This window comes from Mixophyes fleayi, chromosome 2, assembly GCF_038048845.1.
Source record: "Mixophyes fleayi isolate aMixFle1 chromosome 2, aMixFle1.hap1, whole genome shotgun sequence".
Classification (NCBI taxonomy): domain Eukaryota; kingdom Metazoa; phylum Chordata; class Amphibia; order Anura; family Limnodynastidae; genus Mixophyes; species Mixophyes fleayi.
Window position 1 is genome coordinate 124,816,783 of NC_134403.1, and position 23,916 is coordinate 124,840,698.

General features: G+C 44.4%; 1 protein-coding gene across 1 annotated transcript in view; it reads left to right on the top strand.

The window, feature by feature from the left end:
* The window catches only part of IPO5 (importin 5), a 49,735-nt gene that overhangs the window by 22,912 nt on the left and 2,907 nt on the right, over window positions 1-23,916 (top strand). The window contains exons 17-22 of the mRNA XM_075199927.1: window positions 568-689; window positions 12,996-13,092; window positions 13,400-13,572; window positions 20,045-20,156; window positions 23,013-23,068; window positions 23,410-23,532. Of these exons, the coding sequence (XP_075056028.1) occupies window positions 568-689; window positions 12,996-13,092; window positions 13,400-13,572; window positions 20,045-20,156; window positions 23,013-23,068; window positions 23,410-23,532 (683 nt within the window). The remainder of the gene's footprint in view (window positions 1-567; window positions 690-12,995; window positions 13,093-13,399; window positions 13,573-20,044; window positions 20,157-23,012; window positions 23,069-23,409; window positions 23,533-23,916) is intronic.

A 23,916-nucleotide genomic window follows, 5' to 3' on the forward strand; every position in this document is an offset into this window, starting at 1 on the left:
ATGACGTTGTATGATAACTACAGTGCTTAAAAAACCTAGTATTTGGCTCTGTATGTTTTTGTAAAACTACTGTAATAAAAATGGAAATTTCACTTTAGTCCTTTTCTCTCTTTTTTTAAATTAGCATGGTATTAATATAATACTGTTAGATTGTACATCCCTATCTCACACTGCCCTAATTCTGAGAGTGGACTTGACAGTAAAATGGTTACCATTAATGATCCCTGAGGACTGGAGTTACTAGATATTCCACCTTAGGCAAGTACTTACTGTTAATTAACGGTATAGTATTGTGGCCAAGAGACTTGAACATAATTGCCCTGCCACTGTCCAGCGCAGCCCTGTTCTCACCAATCTAATAACACGAGTGAGAATCACAGGATCAGAACTCCTGTCTCCTACTGATGGTTTGGTTGTGTAATAAATGGTACACATGGATGATCAGGAGAATGAAGATTATTCTAAGTATTAACTTATGTAAAAGTATGGCAATCTTTACATAGTGCTTTATTAATAGTACAAAGTGACCTACTATTTCAATTATGTTGGCTTTCTTCCTCTTCACAGCACAAGATATGGAGAGCATGGGTGATGATGATGGATGGGAATTTGTTAACCTTGGTGACCAGCAAAGTTTTGGCATTAAAACTGCTGGACTTGAAGAGAAGGCAACTGCATGTCAGATGCTTGTAGGTATCACAGATACAAGTAGTAATGTTTCGGAATTTGTTTCACACTCCTTTTTAATTAAAGCTTCAAGACATATCTAAATGTCTGCATTTGTACAAGAATTTGTTGGTTTAAAGAAGTGTAGGTAAATGACATAGTTTGCTATTACTTTTTACTTTTAGCTGTCTGTTAAATAATATTCAAATAGTTCACATAATTTTGTGAAAAGTCATTCACAACATCCGCAAGGCGATTCATACATCAAGTTTCGCATTCAGAATAGTGGAAGATGTGTGAACACACCAAGAGATGCGTATTTGCTAAACAACTCTATTGAATAGGGCAGTGGATCCCAATTTTTTTCAGTTCAAGACACCCTTAGGGTTTCCATAATTTTTTTTCAAATCACCCCTAAGCCAAAATAATTACCAAGTAATCTCCCGCCTTGCTTACTACTGGCCCCGACCGAGGCACCTCAGTGAGCCAAGGCGCACAGTTTGGAAACACTGGAATAGGGTATAGAGACAAGAAGGGGAAAGACGGAGATTGAAAGGAGGGGATGAGGTGAGTTTGGGCTTCACTTGTTCCACTGAGCGTACAATATGGTGCCTTTGAACTCTCCATTCAAACCATAGCAAGTAGTATACTCAATTTATTCCTTTTGGCTGATATAATATCATCCATTGACATATAGAAGTCCAGATGTGCAAACAATTCATTTATAGAAGGAGCTATTGGGATCTCCAGTGGGAACGGTATCACAGCCTTGTGGGTCACTATTTTTACTATTGTACTCTTTTTTTTTTTTTTTTTTTTTTTTTTTTTTTTAATCTGAGTACCTTTTTTCCACAATTATCACTCTACACTCTTATTGAGCACTGACCCTTTCCTAAGTTACGTTTCAGTACTTTCTCTGTATATTGAGTGTTCTCTTTAAATATTTAATTATATCAATATTTAATTCAATTTAATATATATATTAGCACTTGAGTAAAACTGTTAGATCAGTCATTGTTTTCTACGATTTGTTATTTTTTTTTATTTATTTTTCTCTTTCATCCAGTCTGGGGGACACTGCTTACCATGGGTTGTGGAGGGGAGCATGGGAGTTGGCACCTAGCTAGTTAATCTTTAGCACTGCTGACAGACCCCTCCCCTCTACAATCCCCCTGCCTCTTACTCTTCAGTTTTTTTTCTAGGTGCCCAAAGGAGTTGGGCAAGTTTTAGAAACAGCTAGTTTTTCTTTTATTTTATCTTTAATTAACTTTAATTTTCTTTATTTTTTAGTTTAGTTAGACTTAGGGCAGAGCTGGGAGTGTGCTCTATTATGGAGAGCACACTCCCAGAAAGGATGCAGCACTGACCGGGCTCTGTCAGAGAGAGCAGACTGCTCTTAATGGCAGAGCATTAGCGGTCAGATTACAGAGCAACAAGCGGTCTCCCGGCCCGCTGTCACTCTTGGAGGCTCCCCCGATAACCGGGGCTGCCACTGCAGGCAGAGCGCCGGTTATCGGAATACTGCGCCGGCGGCCACGATGACGTCATCGGTCTGCGGAGGTGCGCAGCAAAGGAGAGAGAGAGCGGGGGCCATACCAAGACCCCCCTCAGGAAAACAGGAGGTGACATCGGGGTATATATCGCTGCAAGAGACCTCTTCTAAGGGGTCTCCATAACTCTGCCAGAAAGATAAGTTCCTTTAAAAAAAAAAAGGAGAGACAGAAAGCTGCAGAGGGGGAACTATCACAGAGCTCCCCTGCTCTTCAGCACAAGTGGTACAGTCCGGTCTTCTGGCGCCAAAGAAGCCTGGGAAGGAACTTGTCTTGGAGGGAGCAGGCACCAGGACACTGCTGTTGGACTTCTCCCCTGTGTGGCCCTTTTGGCCAAGTACCAAAAAACCTTTTCTTTAACCATTTACAAACTGTATTTTATGGTTTGAGGAGGGAGGCTAGTAAGGATTATTGTAATTTTCTTACTTGCATAAATATTACACTGTCAGTTACACACATACAAGTACAACTTTTATTATAGATTAGTTGGTTTCTTGTTGCTTGCTCTCTCTCTCTCAATATATCTTTATCTAGTGTTTGGTGTGCTTTTCCTTTTAAAATGTCAGATAAGGGAAAAGGCCCTATTGCAAAAAATTTTACATGTTCCAGATGTCATGTTAAATTAACCTGTGGGCAGAAGGACCCGTTGGCGCTCTGCTCTGACTGTGAAGCAGGGGTCCCCTCTGCGCAAACCCCGCTTAGTCAGACCCCACTGACGGAGGAACCGGCCTGGGTGGCCTCCCTGACAGTCGGTTTCCTCTTTAGCACAGATTATCTCTCAATATACTCAGTTGCTATCTAGTGTGGCAGCCTCGGCCGCTAATAATGCTAGTTCATTGGACCTCCCTGCTACCACAGGTTCTATTGGAACGTCTATACCAGGACCTTCCTCATTGCTTACGGACCAGGCCCCTGTTCCCACAGAACCGGCATGGTCCGCAGCATTCCCCATGTTAAAAGAAAGCGGCTTAGATCCACTTATCCTCTTATGGTTGTTTCAGATTCTGAGGGTTTTTCAGAGGAGGAAGGGGAAACAATTGTTGATCCTGACCAGGTTCAACATTTGGAACAGGAAGAGAACACAGTCAGTTTATTGATTGGTTTTAGCGGTAAGACAGGCGTTGGACCTTCTGTCTCTAGGAGTAGTATCCTCCGGCTTCGGAAGTCTTTTTAAGAAGGCCAAAAGGAGGGTTATCTGGTTTTCCCCTTCTGTAGAACTGAGATATTGCAGAGGGAGCCTGGAAACAGCCTGATAAAAAGTTTTCTGTTCCCAGGAGGTTCTCTTCCCTGTATCCATTGCAGGAGGAGGACGTGGCTCGCTGGGAAGGTATTCCTAAAGTGGATATTCCAGTAGCCCGTTTGGCCCGACACACACTCCTACCAGTCCCGGGCTCAGCAACTCTGCAGGATGCCACTGATCGCAGAGTGGAATCTCAGCTAAAATCTATATTTCTAGCAGCGGGTTCTTCTTTTAGACCCACATTTGCTTCAACTTGGGTTGCTAGAGCCATGGAAGCATGGGCAGATCAACTGGCAGAGGCTTTACAGGACTCTGATTTACTTCCCCTAGCTTTACAATTGAAAGAGGCATCGGGGTATCTTTGAGGCGGCCCAGAGCACAGCGTCTGTGTCCTCCTCTATTCAAGCTGCATCTATTTCAGCAAGAAGAACGTTATGGCTGAAACCCTGGGAGGGAGATTCGGAATCAAGTCAGTTGAAACCATTCCTTTTACAGCAGCAGGTTTCTACGGCCCGGTATTGGATACTATGATTTCCCAGGCAACGGGGGGCAAAAGCACCACTTTGACGGTACTCTTAGGTAGGGGACGGGCCCCACGGTTCAGCTCCTTTCATCAGCCCTTTCGGGGGACCCACTTGCTAAGGGGGGCAGTCATTTAGAGGTAGACAACCGAATGCTCGAGGCCTATCGGTCAGGCAGGTCCTCGTTTGCGGCTAGGCGTCAGGCCTCCAAGTCTCAAGAGAAGCCTGCGTCCTGACTTCCACTCTATTCCCCTGGGGGTGGCGACAGTGGGGCAACGTCTGTCGCTTTTTCAGGAACAGTGGGCAACGTCATCCTAAGACCCTTGGATTCGGGGCATTATATCAGGGGGGTACAGGATAGACCTGCTGGGTCTGGTACCACATCGTTTTTTTGTAACCGCTTCCCCGAGATCCACTAAGAAGACAGGCAATACAGGCCTGTGTCGCCTCTCTTCTTTTGCAAAAAGTAATTTGCAGGGTCCCGGACAACCAGAAAGGGAAGGGATTTTATTCAAATCTTTCTGATCAAGAAACCGGACAGGTCCTTTCGACCCATTCTGAACTTAAAAAGCTCAACGTGCACTTACGAGTAGACAAATTTTGGATGGAGTCCCTAAGGTCGGTGATAAACAGCTTAGAGAAAGATCAGTTTATGGCCTCCATAGACATAAAGGACGCATACCTCCACGTTCCCATTTGGAGCGAACATCAGTCTCCTAAGATTCACAGTGGGGACCTCCCACTATCAGTTTTGGGCTCTTCCCTTCGGCCTCTCCACAGCGCCGAGGGTCTTCACGAAGATCATGTCGGTGATGGCAGCGTGTCTTCACTTAAAGGGGGTTTAGGTTGTGCCTTATTTGGATGATTTGCTCATCAAATCCTCCTCAGAAAATTGCCTACGTCAGCACCTATCCCTCACAATATCGGTTCTCGAGAGCCATGGGTGGCTGATAAACTTAAAGAAATCCCAGGTGGTCCCGTGCCAACGCATGGTCTTCCTAGGACCCCTCATGGACACCAGCCAGCAAAAGGTGTTCCTGCCGGTGGAAAAAATTACTTCTATTCAGAGTGTAACATCTCGGGTATTGTCCTCTCCCAGTCCCTCAGTTCGTTTGTGCATGCGGCTGCTGGGAAAGATGGTGGCCTCCTTCGAAGCGATCCCCTACGGTCGGGCTCATTTTCGATGCTTCCAGTGAGATCTGTTGACAAAATGGTCGGGTTCCCACCTGCGTTTGGATCTCCAGAGGATCTCGCTCTCTCCGGGGGCGAGAGAATCGCTCCAGTGGTGGCTGAATCAGGATCACATGTTGATGGGCAGGTCCTTTGCTCCATGCTCGTGGATCATAGCCACAACAGACGCCAGCCTGAGAGGTTGGGGAGCAGTAGTCCTTCACCTCAGGCTCCAGGGGCTCTGGTCAGTTCAGGAATCAGCCTTCTCAATCAACACGTTGGAGTTGAAGGCAATTCTTTTAGCGCTTCGGGGGGCCCAGACTCTCCTTCAGGGGCACCCAGTCAGAGTTCAGTCCGACAATGCCACGGTTGTGGCATATGTCAACAGACAGGGAGGAACAAGGAGTGCAGTGGCAATGAGAGTTGCAGCTCAGATTTTTCTTTGGGCAGAACAGTATGTTCCAGCAATCTCTGCGGTGTTAATTCCAGGAATAAAAAATTGGGAGGCCGATTACCTCAGTCGCAATGCGATGATGCCAGGGGAGTGGTCCCTCCATCCGGAAGTATTTCAGACTCTAGTTCGGAGGTGGGGTCTTCCGGATAAAGATCTCATGGCCTCCAGACACAACAAAAAAGTTCACAGGTTTTGCGCAAGGGCAAGGGACCCCGTAGCGGTGGACGTGATGACCATGTCATGGGAATTCAGGTTGGGATATCTGTTTCCCTCGATTCCCATGCTTCCTCGAGTACTCAGACGAGTGAGGCAAGGCGGTCGGCCGGTGATTTTAATAGCTCCCCCGTGGCCGCGTTGAGTGTGGTACGCGGACAGTCTCCATGGCGATAGGACAAGGATATTGTCTTCCGTCACGAGACGACCTTCTTCTACAAGGTCCTTTTCGTCATCAGAATTTAACTCGGCTCAGTTTAACGGCATGGCTGTTGAAGCTAGCCTCTGGAGAGCTAGGGGTTTTTCCCCCAGTGTAGTGAACACTATGCTGTGAGCTCGTAAACCTGTGTCAGCTCTCATTAATCATCGGATTTGGCGAGCCTATAACAGATGGTGTGAAAATAAGTCCTGTCACACGTCTCTTCGTCTTACTCGATTATTAGCGTTTCTTCAGGATGGGCTGGAAGCAGGACTCCGTTTAGGGTCCTTAAGAGTTCAAGTATCGGCGTTTTCAGTTTTCTTTCACCTGAAGTTAGCGGAGTTGCCAGACGTCAAGACCTTCAGGGAGTCTTACATATTCAGCCTCCCTACGTTCCGCCTACAGCACCTTGGGATCTCAACCTGGTACTGAATATGCTTAAAGGGCCTCCTTTCGAGCCACTACTGGCAGCAAATTTTAGGTGTCTGACCTGGAAGGTCGTTTTTCTTTTGCCAATTGCATCTGCACGTAGGGTTTCTGAATTGGGAGCTCTGTCTTGCCGAGAACCATATCTGGTTTTTCACAAGGACAGAGCAGTATTAAGAACAATCCCTTCTTTTGTTCCAAAAGTAGTTTCGGCTTTCCATTTGAACCAAGAAATTGTGGTTCCAGTTTTTTCATCGACTTCTCTTTCTGATCAGCAGTCTATGGGAAAAGTTAGACGTGGTTAGGGCTCTCTGTATTTATGTCAAAAGAACTTCTCAGATCAGACGTACAGATTCTGTTTGTTCTTTGATTCGAACAAAAGAGGCTGGCCAGCCTCAAAACAGTCCATTGCAAGATGGATTGCGGCAACCATTAAGCAGGCTTACATAAGGGCTAACCGTCCTGTGCCAGAGAGACTTACAGCCCATTCCACCAGATCGGTAGGGGCGTCGTGGGCAGCGAGAAATGGGGACTTCTGCAGATCAGCTTTGCAGGGCAGCCACCTGGTCCTCTGTCCACACCTTTACAAAATTTTACTAGTTTAATGTATTTGCATCCGTGGATTCAAATTTCGCTCGTAGTGCTCTACGAGCAGGGTTTTCAGAGCCGTCCCACCCTTAAGGAGCTGCTTTAGAACGTCCCCATGGTAAGCAGTGTCCCCCAGACGGAATCAGAGAAACGGATTTAACGTAAGTACAAAAATCCTCTTTTTTTTTCCTTTTCTTATGTTTGTTTATACAAGATATCAGAGAGGGAATAGTTCCAGGTTCAAAGCTGCCGGGAACAACTTGCTAGTGTATTTCACCTGTTTCAGGTGTCAAGCAAAGCTGCCTAGTGGACGGTCTGATCCAGATGCGAGGCTTGTGACCTTAAGGATGTAGGTCTGTGTTAATCTGCAGGGGATGCACCCGATTTCTTCGGGCCTATCTGGGCTATGGAACTGGCTAGGTCCATTGTGGATCTTAGACGGAAAACAGCTCGGGCCGGAACGGTATTTGACAATGCTTTTCGTACTCCTTCTCTAAGGGCTCTGTCTATAGATACCCCTCATTAGGGAGAGGTGTCTCAGCGAGTCCTTGGCGCGTAAGAGTCGGGCTCATTTCTAGGTCTAGGGGTTAGGAGAGTTCGATTCGCAACACACCCCTTAGGAGGAAGGGGAGATTCCAGAGATATCTGAGGATGATTCCTCTAGTAGACAGGGGATGGATGACCTTATTTTGTGGTCTGACAACCTGTTTCTTTTCCTTCCTTCCTGCCCGCAGTTATCCAAAATTTGGGGTGAGGCCAGGTTAAAACCTGATTTCAGGATCCAAAACAGTTCCGGTTGTCATAACCTTCTCGCATGCAGACATTGCATCATGGGAGATTCAGCAGTGTGTGGATGCCCTCATTGCACACCTGGTGAAATCCACTACCATTCCTATCCCTACTGCTGCTTCCTTTAAAAGACAGCATGGACAGGAATTGTGAAAGGATTTTGAAATCTATTTAACCTCTGGTTCTTCGCTTTAACCCATTGTGGCAACTATCTGGGTGATCAAAGTGGTAGAAAGGTGGGCGAGTGCACTCAGTGAAGTCGTACAGTCAGGAATGCCTAGATTCGAATTAACAGTAAGCCAAACATATTAAGGAATCGTCCAAGTATTTGGGCGACACTGTCCTGTACGCTGGTCTGGGTTTGTCCAGAACTTCTTCCTTGGCTATAGTGGCCAGATGTGTACACTGTGACTCAGATCTTTGGAGGCAGGCCCCTGGAGGGAAGAGTTCTCTCCTTACAGTTAAGTGCCTCTAGGAAAGGGGTCAGAGGTTTCGGTCCTTTCGCTTTGTTGGTAGGTCATGGGGAGCTGCCACGAGAGGCCAGTTTTATGCCCTATTGGGGGGGGCACCTCCGAGGGATAGGCAGGCTTGTGCAGGAAGATGTTCTGGACCAAAACCAGTTGACAAGCAACCTGCATGACTTTACTCTTCCACTGCCTGGAAGTTCCGTGGTGAGAGCTCGTCTTTTGCGACCAGAGGTTACATCTGGATCTCTTGGGAACGCCTACAGTGTTTCCTTTCTACTCCCCTTTAATGAGACACCACCAGTGGAAGGGCCCTTCAGGGAGTCATTCAGTCCCTGTTTTCAGGTTTGATTGTCCCTGTCCCGAGAGAGCAAAGAGGTTTGGGTGGGTATTCAAACCTTTTTCTTGTGCAAAAGACAGTTTTCTCATTCCACCCCATCCTGAACCTGAAGTCCCTCAACTTACGCTTGAGGGTAGCCAGCTTCAGGGTGGAGTTGGTTCGCTCCATGATCAACTTAATGGAGCGGAACGAGTTTATTGCACCCTTGGATATTAAGGGTGCATACCTTCACATACTAATATTTGAAGCCCGCCACAACTTTCTTAGGGTTACGGTGGACGTGTCCCATTAACAGTTCCGATCTCTACCCTTTGGTCTGGCAACAGCACTGAGTGCATTTACAAAGGTAATGGCAGTCACGGCAGCGCTCCTACTTCAGAAAGGGGTGTTTGCTCTGCCCTACCTTGATGATCTCCTATTCAAAGCTATTTCTGCTCCTCTTCTTTTGTCCCACTTGCGGAAACACTGCAGTCGCACAGTTGGGTCATAAATTTTAAAAAGTCCAGTCTAGTACCGACCTAGCACATGGTTTTTCTGGGTCTCCTGTTCAACAGTAGGTTGTTTTTGCCCAAGACAATGTTCTGGCCATTCAAAAACACGTTTCCATTCGTCAGTGCATGAAACGTATGGGGTGGATGGTGTATTGTTTCGAAGCGGTACAGATTGCTCACTTCCATTCACGGCCATTCCAAAACAAGATACTAGCAAGGTGATCGAGGTCCATTCCTCAATTGGCGACAGTTCCATTTGGCGCCACTGAGCCTCAGTCTCTCTTGTGGTGTCTGAAGACGAGGAATCTGTCAGGGATGTACCCTCTCGATATTTGACTGGACCATAGTAACCTCAGACGCCAGCCTATACAGCTGGGGTGCGTTGACAATGAACTACCGTCTTCAGGGGCTTTGGTCCCGGAATGTGGCAAGGCTACCTATCAATGTTCTCAAGCTACGGGCTATTTTCAATGCTTTGGTACAGAAATAGTTCTGAAGAACAGACCCATTTGAGTCCAGTCCAACAACGCCACAGCGATGGCATGTAATGAACCGCAGTGGTGTGGGAAACCAGAAGTTCCCTTGCCATGAGGGAGGCAACCAGGATCACGTGCTGAGCGGAACATCGTGCCCCGGCCATATTGCCTGTCTTTATCTCAGGGGTAGACAATTGGGAGGCAGACTACTCAAGCTGCCATGCCATTCATCCAGGGAATATCTATTTATCTTGTCTCTTATTTCTGTTACCCCAGGTATTAAGGAAGGCCAAGAGGGAGGGTGTGCAGGTAATTCTGCTGACACCAGACTGGCTGAGAAGTTGCTGGTATGACAGTTTTCTCATTATGGTGATAGAACAGCCCTGGATCCATTCCTTCATCAGGACTTGGCACAGCTTGTTTTGACGACCTGGTGGCTGAGGCCCTAATTCTCCACAGAAAAGGTTTCTCTGACTGGGTCTTCCAGACGAAGATTAAGGACAGGACATCACAGTAGCCTAGTGGTTAGCACTTCTGCCTCACAGCACTGGGGTCATGAGTTCGATTCCGACCATGGCCTTATCTGTGTGGAGTTTGTATGTTCTCCCAGTGTTTGCGTGGGTTTCCTTCGGGTGCTCCGGTTTCCTCCCACACTCCAAAAACATACTAATAAATTAATTAGGTGAATTGGCTGCTATCAAAAATTGACGTCTGTCTGTGTGTGTATGTTAGGGATTTTAGACTGTAAGCTCCAATGGGGCAGGGATTGATGTGAATGAGTTCTCTGTACAGCGCTGCGGAATTAGTGGCGCTATATAAATAACTGATGATGGTGTGATCGGTGTGGTGCTCCCACTTCTTTGTTCCGTCTAGCTTGGTTTGTGTTTTCCCCAGGATGGCCTGCATAAGGGCCTGCGTTTTGGCTTCTCAAGGTTCAGGTCTCCGTCTTGTTTTGTCTTTTTTCAAAAAACGACTGGCTGTGTTGCTGGAGGGTCACACCTTTCTTCAGGCTATCCTTCACATTCAACCACCTTGTTCTGCTGTGGGACCTGAATTTGTTTCTTTCAGGGTTGCAAAAGTCGCAGTTTGAACCTTTAGAATCTGTTCACTTAAAAACTGTCCTGGAAGGTCTCCTGTTTACTCGCTGTGTGTCGGGTCTCTGAGTTGGTGGCCCTGACCTGCATGTTGCACTTCCTTATTGTTCATGAGAACAGACCTATTTTATAGATCAGCGCCTCTTTCCAACCGAAAGTGATGTTCAAATTTCACACCAACCAGGAAGGACATTGTTATACCTGCGTTGCCCTGGGACTTGCAATCTGGTTCTCTGATTTTGCTTTTTCTGTTGGATGCGGTTAGGGATTTGCGATCAATGTGGATCGCACGGTGTCCATGCGTAATACTTCTGGGGTTAAATTTATCAAGCTGCGGTTTGAAGAAGTGGAGATGTTGCCTATAGCAACCAATCAGATCTAGTTAAATCTGATTGGTTGCTATAGGCAACATCTTTTTTCAAACCCAGGGCTTGATAAATTTTTCACACTGGTGTTATACGACGCTCATAAAATCTTTTCGTAGACTTCTCTGGTCCCAGAGGAAATTGTGGCTCACTCCACCAGCTTGGTCAGCATCTCGTGGGTGGCGCGAAATGTAGCTCCGGTCGAGTAGCTACCTGGTCTTCTGTCCACACGTTCACCAGATTTCATTGCTTTACTTTTTTGTCTCCAAACACATTGGCTTTGGCTCAAAAGTTTGCACACAGTCAGCAGTGTCCTCCAAATGGGTTAAGAGAAACAGATCTTACGTAGAGTACAGACATCCTCTTTTGTAGACTTTGGATTCTGCGACCCCTTAAACCTAAAAGTATATGCACAGGATATAGTTTGGTTACTATCTATGTGTACCTTGTGGTTAGTTTGTGTACAGAACCCATTTTCATGATGCAATTGATCACATCAGTAGAAACCAGTGTCTCGTAAATATTTGGAAAGAATTGAAGGAGTTCAAACTTATGTTTAAAAACTTTATTAATGAAAAATTATCTTCTTTCTTGGTTGTTCATAAAACCTATTTAAATGACCCTTAAAATTGCCTGTTATGGAACATTCAACCACTTGACTGATAAAACTGATAGGTTTTCTTGTAACCCCACAAGGGTGATCTCATACAGCGTCACAAGGTCTCATTTATACACACGTGTAATCACAAAGTGCATGTGCCCTCTAGGTAACAAGCACTGTAAATGCCAGTGCTTGGCCTCCGTCTCCCTATCCCCTGCTCAGTAAAACTTTGTGGCACCTTTTTGTTTTTGTAAGACGAAAGTCCTCCTCTTACAAATGAGGTTGTCTTTTTTAATTGCCTGCTGATCATACTGGATATTTAACTTGATATGTAGGCTGAAATGCACAGGGGAACTGTAAGTTTATACTCTTTACTCTTTTGTATGTTGGATCAATATGATAAAGCAGCGTAATTATTTATAAGGAATAGTTGGTAATAAAGTGCAGCAGTCACTTGTTCTTAGCATGAGCATGACTATTGTAGGAGCCCACAAATTTGCTATATACACTATTTGCAAGTTACATATGTACTTTCAAGGGTGTATGGCCAAAGCCAACTGGGATGGAGATTATCATGGACCCGCTTAGCTAATCTTCAAGCTGGGGATTGTTTCTGTGTGACGGTGAGGAGGGAAAAACTATTAAAATTGCTTGACTGATGCTGAATGTCTTCAATGTATTTCTTCCTCTTATAGCGTGTGGCAAAGATCTATAATATAAATGCCTAGTGGAGTGTGTTAGTCTGTGTGTGTGTGGAAAAAATAAAACCAAGCTGCAGCGCCACCTGCTGGGCGGAGTTATACACTGACCGACTAAATTCTTAGTGTGTGTGTAAAAAAAAAATCAGAAAGGGCTGAAATTTGGTATACCAAGATGTTTTTAATTTGTTAATTGTTAAAAGTGTTTATAAAGATTTAAAATATATATATATATATATATATATATATATATATATATATATATATATATATATATATATATAATTTTTTCTTGAAGTAGAAGTGACAGTTGGGAGTGGTTGGTGGTTGCCGGAGGTGACAGTGGGGAGTGGTTGGTGGTTGCCGGGGGTGACAGTGAGAGGAGTGTGATACTCAGGACCGCTGAGAGAGATCCCTGTGTCTGGATAGACAAAACCACGTTAAAAAAGGGCGCTTGCGTCGGGAAGTAACGCTCTTCCCCTGAGGAGGCCTGGGCTATGGCCCAAATGCATGACAAGAACCTTTTTAACACCTTAAGTAGCTTGATTTGACTAGAATGCATGAGTATCATGCACGGGTTAACTTGTAGATATATATATTCCCATGATTTTTATTTTGCAGGTAATACTCTGCTCTTATTTTCTCTGCAGGTTTGCTATGCTAAGGAACTGAAGGAAGGCTTTGTAGAGTACACTGAACAAGTTGTAAAACTTATGGTTCCACTGCTTAAATTTTATTTCCATGATGATATCCTTTTTAGAACTTGATGGACTAATTTTAACTGTGAATTTTCTCTGTACATTCTTTCATTTTTGAATTTTTTAAAAAAAACCTTGTAAAAATACACACGCAACCTTTATGTCCAATTTTAACCGTGAACAGGGACAGTCAATCTATTGAAAACTTAAAAAGTTGCTATGAAACTTACATTATGTAACATAAAATACCTGTATTTTACTTAGGTTTTTGTCATCCATGTACAACTCAAATACTGTAGAATGTAAAAAGATAAATTTAAAAACTTTTGCCCGGTTCACCTTAACTTCCATTGTACGTGTAAGAGTTGCTGCTGCCGAGTCCATGCCACTGTTGTTGGAGTGTGCCAGGGTACGTGGCCCAGACTACCTGACACAAATGTGGCACTTCATGTGCGATGCGCTTATCAAGGGAATTGGAACGGAGCCAGATTCAGATGTTCTGTCAGAAATAATGCACTCTTTTGCCAAGGTAAATTTTCTACATACACATGTCCATTTCTTTTATTTACTATAAAAAATATTGATTTATTTATTAGATTTTAAATGATCAATGGTACCATAACGGGATGTTTGTATTTGCATAAAAACTTTTCTCTGAATCCATTCTGGGATAATGGAACCGTGGGGATATGGAGGCTCATGCACACACTTCAAAAAATCTGACACAGAATCTAAACTCCTTCCCCTCTACATCTCCTGTCCTGCAAACCTGCTGGAAACTCAGCTTGATACATTTTACCCCTGAGTCCCCTTGTCCTAGAGCAGTTATTCTCCACCTTGTGGTTCAACAGAGATGCTATCATGTTGACATCAAGCTGATCCCATTTGTCCACAATCTAGAAAAACCTCCAGGTGAAGAAACTATTCTCCAGGTTGTAGGACATGCCTGCTGTATCTGCTTCCCAGTTTTCCACCCCTGGAATGAACACTATTGGGATTGCTGGAACATTATTCTGTTGGTTTACTTTATTGCCTGAGAGCTCATGGTGCCTCTTTGGTTGATATATGCCACCACTGTTGCATTTGTCCAACTGAATTATGTCCACCTGTAGAAGACTCTGCCACTCACTAAAGTGACTTACATTTTGAAAATGAGCTTGATCTGCAACACCCTCGAATGGAACAGTGCACTGCTTCAGTGGAAGAAAACATCCTTCAGAAGACCTTCATGCATAATGGAATCAATATCTGTCTTAACACCAATAGAGACTTTTAGTGTGAGCAGATCTGGTCTTCCGGTAAGAATATACTATGTTCTATATAACTGTCTTAAAAAATGTTTTTAGAATAATTTCTCCCTGGGTGGATAATAGGTTTGATTTGTGGCAGGTTATGATCCACCCATGGGACTCTTAAAGCCTGGACTGTCATCTGCAAACGAGTGGAGAAGAGACAAGGATGAACGACAGGTCATCCAGATAAGTAACACCTGTTACTCCATTGGATCCCTGAAAAACAGCCATAACTGCCATGATATTTAAGAATACTGCACTGTAACCTGGCTGAAAGGCAGAGATGCTAGTATGCATCCCTGATGTCCATGGAGACAATGAACTTGTTCTGCTTCATTATGTTTATTACAGGTCTCACACTTCATCTACGAGAACACGCCATTATGTTGACCCCTACAAAGAGTGGAGGATTGCCCTCTAGAATTAGAACTCCTAGCTTTTCCTGAGAGGTGAAATGCCTGACATTAGTATGGAGGAAAGAGCTATTTACCCCTGTGGCCTGACTAATAATTGTATCCAGTTCAGGACCAAACAGGATATTGCTAATTTGTGAATGGAATTGTTATGGTCTTAGGTGAACAGTGGTTGCACCCACCTTAGGAAGAGACTCCCATTTTTCTGTATCCTCACTAGGGAGAGGAAATGGGGACTGTAACCTGTGAGACCTGAAACCTTTTAACAGGTTTGGTTCATGCTTCACAAAGCAAATTTTCAAGCTGAGAAGAATGTATGTTGAGAGCCCTACTATTTATGACCCTCACCAAATCGCCCTCAGCCCAGTCTATTGCGCCCGTACTTGGTCAGTGACTTAGCCCAGGCTGTTTCTGCCAGCCCAGCTGCACCAACCGGGGCATATGCTGCAACCTAACCTCAGCCTCCCAAGCTGCGCACAGATTGCTTTCCCAGGACTGTCCATTCAGTAGTTTTGCCTGACGTTTTGAACAAGTAATAAAAAATAACAAAAATTAAACTGATGATGCCCCACCAGACTTGGCTCTGGTACTACTCCCTTTTATCTGACCCTTTTAAGTGAAAAAGGTAAGGAAACGGTTGTTAGTACACAATCTGAAATAGGTTGTGACTACAAGACCACACAGAACAGACTAACCCCCCCAGTGAATGCCACTCAGATGTCCCCGCAGTAAGAGTAAAGATGAGTGGACGAGCAGCTCTGGTTGGTCAGTTTTGGTGTTCTTTCCACTGCAAGGAAAATCCTGCCAAGAAGGTTCAGATTTGAAGTGATGAGCTCCATCCCCAATTCCCCCAGACCCAGCTCAAACTCATCCGTTCAAGAGACCTGTTTCCTGTACTGCCAGAAGTGTCTAGTGAACCCCATTTTCGGTTTTGTTGCTGCTAGCCTCTCATTAAAACTCCTAGACTAGAAGATGAGATCAGATTCTGTATCGGATTTCTTAAAGTGCGAATTCCTTCCTGAGCCTCCATATTCCCATGGTTCCAGTGTCCCTCAAGTGGATCTATGAGAAAATCCTTTTTTCTCTTTCATCCAGTCTGGGGGACACTGCTTACCATGGGTTGTGGAGGGGTGCACGGGAGTTGGCACCTAGCTAGTTAATCTTTAGCACTGCTGACAGACCCCTCCCCTCTACAATCCCCCTGCCCCTCCCTGTTCAGTTTTTTTAGGTGCCCAAAGGAGTTGGGCTGTGTTTTAGTACTGCTAGTGTTTTTTTTATTTTATTTTTCACTTAATTTTAATTTTATTTCATTAGATTCCTTTTTTAATAGGAAGCTCTTCTTTTGTTGGCAGACCTGGGAGTGTGTTCAACTATAGGGAACACACTCCCAGAACAGCAGCGAGGGCACAGCTCTGTTAGATGAGAGCCAGAGGCTCTCATTGGCAGAGTAAATAGGGTGCCTGAAAACAGAGTGACAGGCAGTCTCTCCGGACCGCTCTCACTCTTGGAGCCTCCCCGATAACCGGCGCTGCCACTGCGGGTATGGAGTGCCGGTTATCGGAAGAATCTAAATGCCGGTAGCCATCTTGGATTCCGCGGAGGAGAGGAAAAGAGACAGCAGAAGGGGGCCATACCAAGATCCCCCCTCATACATAGGAGGGGGCATCGGGGTTCAAATCCGCTGCGGAGACCTATATTGAGGTCTCCACTACTCTGCCGTACACCACCCGTTTTTTCCAAAGGTGGCTTCTAAAAAAATTTCAGAAAGACAGCTTTATCAGAGGGGGGGGAGAGCTAGAACATAGAGCTCCTCTACTCTCCAAGAAATATTGGACTAGCCTGGCCTTCTGGCGCCAAAGAGAAGCCCGGGAAAGGACACAGATCAGAGGGAGCAGGCACCAGGACACTGCTGTTGGACTTCTCCCCTGTTTGCCCTGTGGGCTAAGTATCTGATTTATTTAATCTCATATTATTGTAATTGCTGATTGCAAAGTGGGCTAGTAGGGGTTATATTGTAGTTCTCCTACTTGCCAATATAATATTTTCTGGTTTAACAAATTACAAGTACAACTTTTATGTTAGATTAGTTGATTACTTGTTTTTTTCCACTGTTCTCTCAGCTGCTCTCTCTCTCTCAGCTAAATTAACTATTTAAGGCTGTGTGTTTGGTGTGCCTTCCTTTATATAAAATTACAGATAAAGGAAAGGGCCCTATGGCAAAGTATTTTACATGTTCAAGATGTAATGTAAAATTACCATGTGGGCAGAAAGACCCATTGGCGCTCTGCTCTGTCTGTGAAATAGGGGTCCCCCCTGCGCAAACCCAGCATATTCAAGCCCCCACTGACAGAGGAACCGGCCTGGGTGGCCTCCCTGACACAGTCGGTTTCCTCTTTAGCACAGATGATATCACAATCTACTGAGTTGCCATCTAGTGTGGCAGCCTCGGCGACTAATAATGCTAGTTCATTGGACCTCGCTGCTACCACAGGTTCTATTGGAACGTCTATACCAGGACCTTCCTCATTGCTTACGGACCAGGCCCCTGTTCCCACAGAACCGGCATGGTCAGCAGCATTTATAAAGGGTTTGGACAAACTAAACCAGTTACTTGAAGCCCCAAACACCCCTCCTGCTAAAAGGAAGCGGACTAGATCTGCTAATCCCCCTTATGGTCCTTTCAGACTCTGAGGGGTTTTCAGAGGAGGAGGGGGAAATAAATTCTGATCCTGACCAGGTTCAACCTTTGGAACAGGAAGAAAACACTAAAAACCAATTTATAAATGATTTGGTTTTAGCGGTGAGACAGGCGTTGGACCTCCCAGAACCGGAGGATCCTACTCCTAGACAGAAGTCTGTTTAAGAAGGCCAAGAGGAAGGCTATCCGTTTTCCCCCTTTTGTAGAACTCAGAGATATTGCAGAGGGAGCCTGGAAACAGCCTGATAAAAGGTGCTCTGTTCCCAGGAGATTCTCTTCCCTGTATCTATTGCAGGAGGAAGACGTGGCTCGCTGGGAGAGTATTCCTAAGGTAGATATTCCAGTAGCCCGTTTGGCCAGACACACTTTACTACCAGTCCTAGGTTCAGCAACTCTGCAAGATGCCACTGATTGCAGAGTGGAATCACAGCTGAAATCTATATTTGTGGCAGCGGGTTCTTCCTTTAGGCCAACATTTGCTTCAGCTTGGGTTGCTAGAGCCATGGAAACCTGGGCAGACCAACTTTACTTCCCCTGGCTTTACATTTGAAAGAGGCATCGGGGTACCTTTTATGAGGTGGCCCAGAACTCAGCGTCTGTGTCCTCCTCTATTCTGAAATCCTGGGAAGGAGATTCGGAATCGAAAAAGTCCGTTGAAACCATTCCTTTTTCAGCAGCAGATTTGTTCGGCCCGGAATTGGATACTATGATCTCACAGGCAACAGGGAGCAAAAGCACTTCCTTGCCGGGCAAGAGATCCCTTAGCAATAGCGGTGGACGTGATGTCCATGTCATGGGAATTCAGGTTGGGTTATCTGTTTCCCCCGATTCCCATTCTTCCCAGAGTACTCAGACGAGTGAGGCAAGGCGGTCGGCCGGTGATTCTAATAGCTCCCTCATGGCCTCGTTGAGTGTGGTACTCAGACATAATATCCATGGCGGTAGGGCAAGGATATCGTCTTCCGGCTCCTTTCGTCACCAGAATTTACCTCAGCTCATTTTAACGGCATGGCTGTTGAAGCCAGCCTCTGGAGAGCTAGGGTTTTTTCCCCCAGTGTAGTGAACACTATGCTGCGAGCTAGAAAACCGGTTTCGGCTCGCATCTGGCGAGCATATATTAGATGGTGCGAAAATAAGTCCTGTCACGCATCTTCCTTTCGTCTCCCCGCTTGTTGGCTTTTCTTCAGGATGGGCTGGAAGCTGGCCTCCGTTTAGGTTCATTAAGAGTTCAGGTTTCAGCACTTTCAGTTTTCTTTCACCTGAAATTAGCGGACTTGCCAGACGTCAGGACTTTTCTTCAGGGAGTCTTACATATTCAGCCTCCTTACGTTCCGCCTACAGCACCATGGGATCTTAACCTGGTACTGGATATGCTTAAAGGGCCTCCCTTTAAGCTATTACCTACGGCAGATGTTAGGTGTCTTACCTGGAAGGTCGTCTTTCTTTTAGCTATTGCATCTGCACGTAGGGTTTCAGAATTAGGAGCTCTGTCTTGCCGGGAACCATATCTGGTTTTCCACGAGGACAGAGCGATGTTGAGAACTCTCCCTCACTTCGTTCCTAAAGTAGTTTCGGCTTTCCATCTGAACCAGGAAATTGTAGTTACGGTCTTTTCATCTACTTCCCATTCTGATCAACAGTCTATGGAAAAGTTAGATGTGGTTAGGGCTCTCCGCATTTATGTCAAAAGAACTTCTCAGATTAGACGTACAGATTCTCTGTTCTTTATGATTCTAATAAAAGAGACTGGCCAGCCTCAAAACAGTCCATTGCAAGGTGGATTACGGCAGCCATTAAGCAAGCTTACATAAAGGCTAACCGTCCTGTGCCAGAGAGACTTACGGCCCATTCCACCAGATCAGTAGGGGCGTCATGGGCAGCGAGAAATGGGGCTTCTGCAGGGCAGCCACCTGGTCCTCTGTCCACACCTTTACAAAATGTTATCAGTTTAATGTATCTGCGAATGCAAATTTTGCTCGTAGTGCTCTACAAGCAGGGCTTTCAGAGTGGTCACACCCTTAGGGGGCTGCTTTAGAACGTCCCCATGGTAAGCAGTGTCCCCCCAAACTGGATGAAAGAGAAAAGAGGATTTATGTACTTACGTTAAATCCGTTTCTCTGATTCCGTCTGGGGGACACTGCGATCCCTCCCTTCTGCTTTTCTTCTGTGTGTTCTTGTTTGGCCTTTTCTCCTTGGGCTTTTTAATTAACTGAACAGGAAGGGGCAGGGGGATTGTAGAGGGGAGGGGTCTGTCGGCAGGTCTAAAGATTAACTAGCTAGGTGCCAACTCCCGTGCTCCCCTCCACAACCCATGGTAAGCAGTGTCCCCCAGACGGAATCAGAGAAACGGATTTAACGTAAGTACATAAATCCTCTTTAATTGTACACTGTAGGAAACCTAAAGAAGCATACAATTAATTGGTTGGTGCAATTCAGTGAGTGGCTTAGTAAAATAGTTTATGTTCAGACAAAAAATACATTTAATTTCACTTTAACATTTGTAAATATGTTGTGTGTGTATACAAATGTTTTGTTTTTCAGTAATTTAGGCTGGAGTTTGCTTTAATTTTAATCTGCTATACATTATTTTTATGGCAGTGCATTGAGGTAATGGGAGATGGATGTCTAAACAATGAACATTTTGAAGAACTTGGAGGCATACTCAAAAGCAAACTAGAAGAACATTTTAAAAACCAAGAACTACGACAAGGTATGTTTAGACACTATTGTTGTATAATGGTACTGTGTACATTTACACTAGCATTCAGGTTTGCAACTCCTTGCTATGTATCATTCAGGTGGTTCACATACTAGTACCAGTTGTATCTGTGGCTTAGGTATATTTGTTAAAGCAACAGTGCCATGAAAAAACTATTTTTTTTTATTTTTTTTTTAACCTAACTCGCTGCTATTGATTTATAGTTCTGCACAGTGATGTGACGATCATGGCACTACAGTCACACGGCAAATTTTGTAGTGAGCGATAGGGGCAAAGAGTTCGTCCTCAATGGTTGCTGTAAGCTGTGCTCCCTGGCTTAGCGTCTGGGAGACAGATGTTAAGTCCAAAAGGAATCTTCCAAGACTGCCTTACATGTGGAGGTTTGCTTTGTCCCTGAGCTGGGCAAGATAATTTTTCTGGCCACCCACCCCTTTTGTCCATCTTGTAAGTAGTCAGACCTTCATAGGACAAGCCTCTACTCCTCATGGAGGTCAGTAGCATAACGAGCAGGGTACACATGTAGTGGTAGCCTAGCAGCTTATCGTTGATTCCATGACAGACATCTGAGCGAGATGTATCATAACACGATCTTCTGAAGTCTACAACCAGACTATTCTTCACCTGCCTCCATATAGATCACAAGCATTGAGTTGGGCTTTATGGGAAGCCATTCAGTCCCTACTGTGCTCAGGAGTAGTTGTTCTAGCCCCAAGAGGAGTAGAGGGAAGTTTGAGTTTTACTCAAGCCTCTTGGGTCAGAAACCGAATGGTCCTTCAGATCATTCCTCAACCTCAAGTTCTTCAACATCCAGCTTTGGGTGGACAAGTTCAAGATAGTCTGTGCCTACTTGCACGTTCCAATCTGGGAGGGACACCACTGGTGCTTCAGATTTGCTGCATAGTCCCAGTAATTTCGGTTTGGAGCCTTGCCCTTTTGGTCTCTTTACAGTGCCAGAGGTGTTTACCAAGATCATGGCTGCCCTTCTGAGAACCAGGGGGTAACTATTATTACTTAACTAGAAACTTTCCCAGTGGTGGGAACAGCAGCCTCAAAATCGCCAATCACCAGAGTGTGCTCTTGGCTCAGTGGTGTCCGTCCTCTACTGCAGGTAAATGCTAGGCAAGATGGTCTCCACCTTTTTTTGGTGGTGCAGTTTGCATGATTCTTTTAGACTCTGAAGTAATTCAAAGTTCTCAATAAATAAAACTGTTATTTTCAATGCCCTAGTTCAGGCCGGTCCAACCTGCGGCCCTCCAGGTGTTGTGAAACTACAAGCCCCAGCATGCTTTGCCAATAGACAACCAGTTGATAGCTGGAAGGGCATGCTGGGACTTGTAGTTTCACAACATCTGGAGGGCCGCAGGTTGGACAGGCCTACCCTAGTTAGAACTAGTCTGTTCCTACGTATCAGGACAGCAAATGTCCAGTTGCAAAATGTCTCATCAGTGGCATATCTAAGTCATCAGGGAGGCAGCAAAAGTGCTCCAGTATGAGAGACCAGCAGGGTCATGAGTTGAGAGAAGCATTCCGGTCATCTCTCTAGTGTTCATCCCAAGAGTAAAGAATTGGGAGGCAGAGTTCCCCAGAGAGCATACTCATCCTGAATATTGTTTCGTCCAGAAGTTTTCCAGCAGCTGGTGGACAGGTTGGGTCTACCAGATTTTAATTTGGTAATTCTGTTGGACATTCTGTTGGACATTGTACCTACACATGTTGATAAACACTTGATCAGTGCTCTGGGATTTACACCTGATTTTACCAATTTCTTCTGGTAGCAATGGTTACGCGTGTGCTCAAGAAGGTAAAAATCGAGGTCGCTTGGGAAACTGTTTGCTCCAGATTGGGCAGGAAGTTGTGGTTCACAGACCTCCTCTGCATGGCAGAGTGCCCTTCGTGGCTTCTCCCTGTAGGGCCAGACCTGTTTAAACCAAGGTACTCTTCTGTACCAGAATTCATCTTGGCTGACTTTAACGGTGTGACGGCTAAAGCAGGAGAGTCTGTATGGGGTCTTGAAACTTAGCTCCTCGAAGTGTTGGCCTTTCTCAGTTTTCTTTTTTCTTCTATATGCCTGGTTGTGTCCTTTTGGGACTTTGTTAGAAAAATGCTGAGGTGCTTGAGGTTTTTTTTCTGATAATTTTTTAAAGTGCCAAAGCTTCTGTGACTGCACTCTATAGCCCAGTTTTAGTGTCCCCTATTGGTTTCAGCAGGGAGGGGGGGACGTAACAGTACAAAATCCTATTTTCATCCCTCAATTTCCTCTCACAGATTGCAAAATTGAGTGAATGCTACCCCTTGACGTTCAGAGTGATAACAGGCAATCAAGTTTAAGGCTTGTAAAGTTTAGACTATTTTTCAATTTAATATAAAAGGTATATTACTTAGACATGTTAAAAAAAAAATTATACATTGCAAACATTAAGAAAAAATAACAAACCCCATACATGACCAATGTTCAGATTTCTGGTTTTGAAACAGGAGTAATAGTTTTTTCAGCTATAATTTTGCTCAGAAATTCGGGCAAAGTGTTTCTGAAATCGGTGGGTGGTTTTTATTTTTTGTAGTTTTATTTCTGAAGTCTAAGGGATATGATCTTGACTGACAGATTAGTGTGTCTACCTTGGCTCACTTTGGCCATGCTCCTTGGAGAAAGGGTCTCCCTTTCTGATTACGATCGCAAATGTATTCACACTTCCCTAAGTTGAGGGTAGTAAGTTTCTCAAAGACTTTAGTAATGAGAACATATTTCTTTAATATACCTAGAAATGCTTGATCAGTGTGAGCCTGGTAAGTGTAGATTTTCACATTTTAATTTGCATGATTAATAACTTTAAATGTTTTGAATTTTAGTAAAAAGGCAAGATGAAGACTACGATGAAGAAGTTGAGGAATCCTTGCAAGATGAAGTAGGTTTTACCTTTTGCTTTTATAAATTGCTTGACTGTAATTATTAGAATTGCAGTTCCAGGTTTTAAAAAGCCAAACCTCTTTTGGTTTTATTTTTCTGATCTGTTATGTCAGTACTTGTGTGCATACTTCTTAGGATATAAATTTGGTTATATGGGCCAAGGGTATCATAATTTTGTAAATTTAGGCTAATTTTAGTACAGGTAAACTACAATTTGTAAAGTGTATTTAAATGTGAGACATTGCAAACAGTGGATGTGGTACTACATTGTGGTTTTGTTTCAACTTGTTATACCTGAGTTGCTCCTACTTAATGAATTTCTATTTCTTGTTTTCACAGGACGACAATGATGTTTACATTTTGACTAAAGTAGCAGACATTTTGCACTCTATATTCAGCAGCTACAAAGAGAAGGTGTTGCCGTGGTTTGAGCAATTACTGCCATTAATTGTCAATTTGATTGTAAGTTCTGTGGGATTTTTTTTGTTTAAAACAGTCTCAAGTGTATATTATAGTAACCACCGTTAAGTTTTCAAGAATTGTTGTTATTTCCCAGTCTAGTATTTTGGTAAAAGGTTATGGTGTCATCTTTTGCTTAGTTACTACTGGAGTCTGGCAGGATTTTCTCCCTGCATGGAAGTAGTTCTCCCGGACCTTCATTACCGCATATTGCACTTCACATCAACTATAAAGTTTACTGCAACCATCTGATCACTTCACGTCTTTATGCTTCAGGGGTCATATGAGAACTTATAACTAGGTTTCCTTGTCACCAGCAGTTAAAGAATGCAGTTCAAGTCTTTTTCTGTTCTTATAAAAACAATTTAGATTTTTACACTAAATATC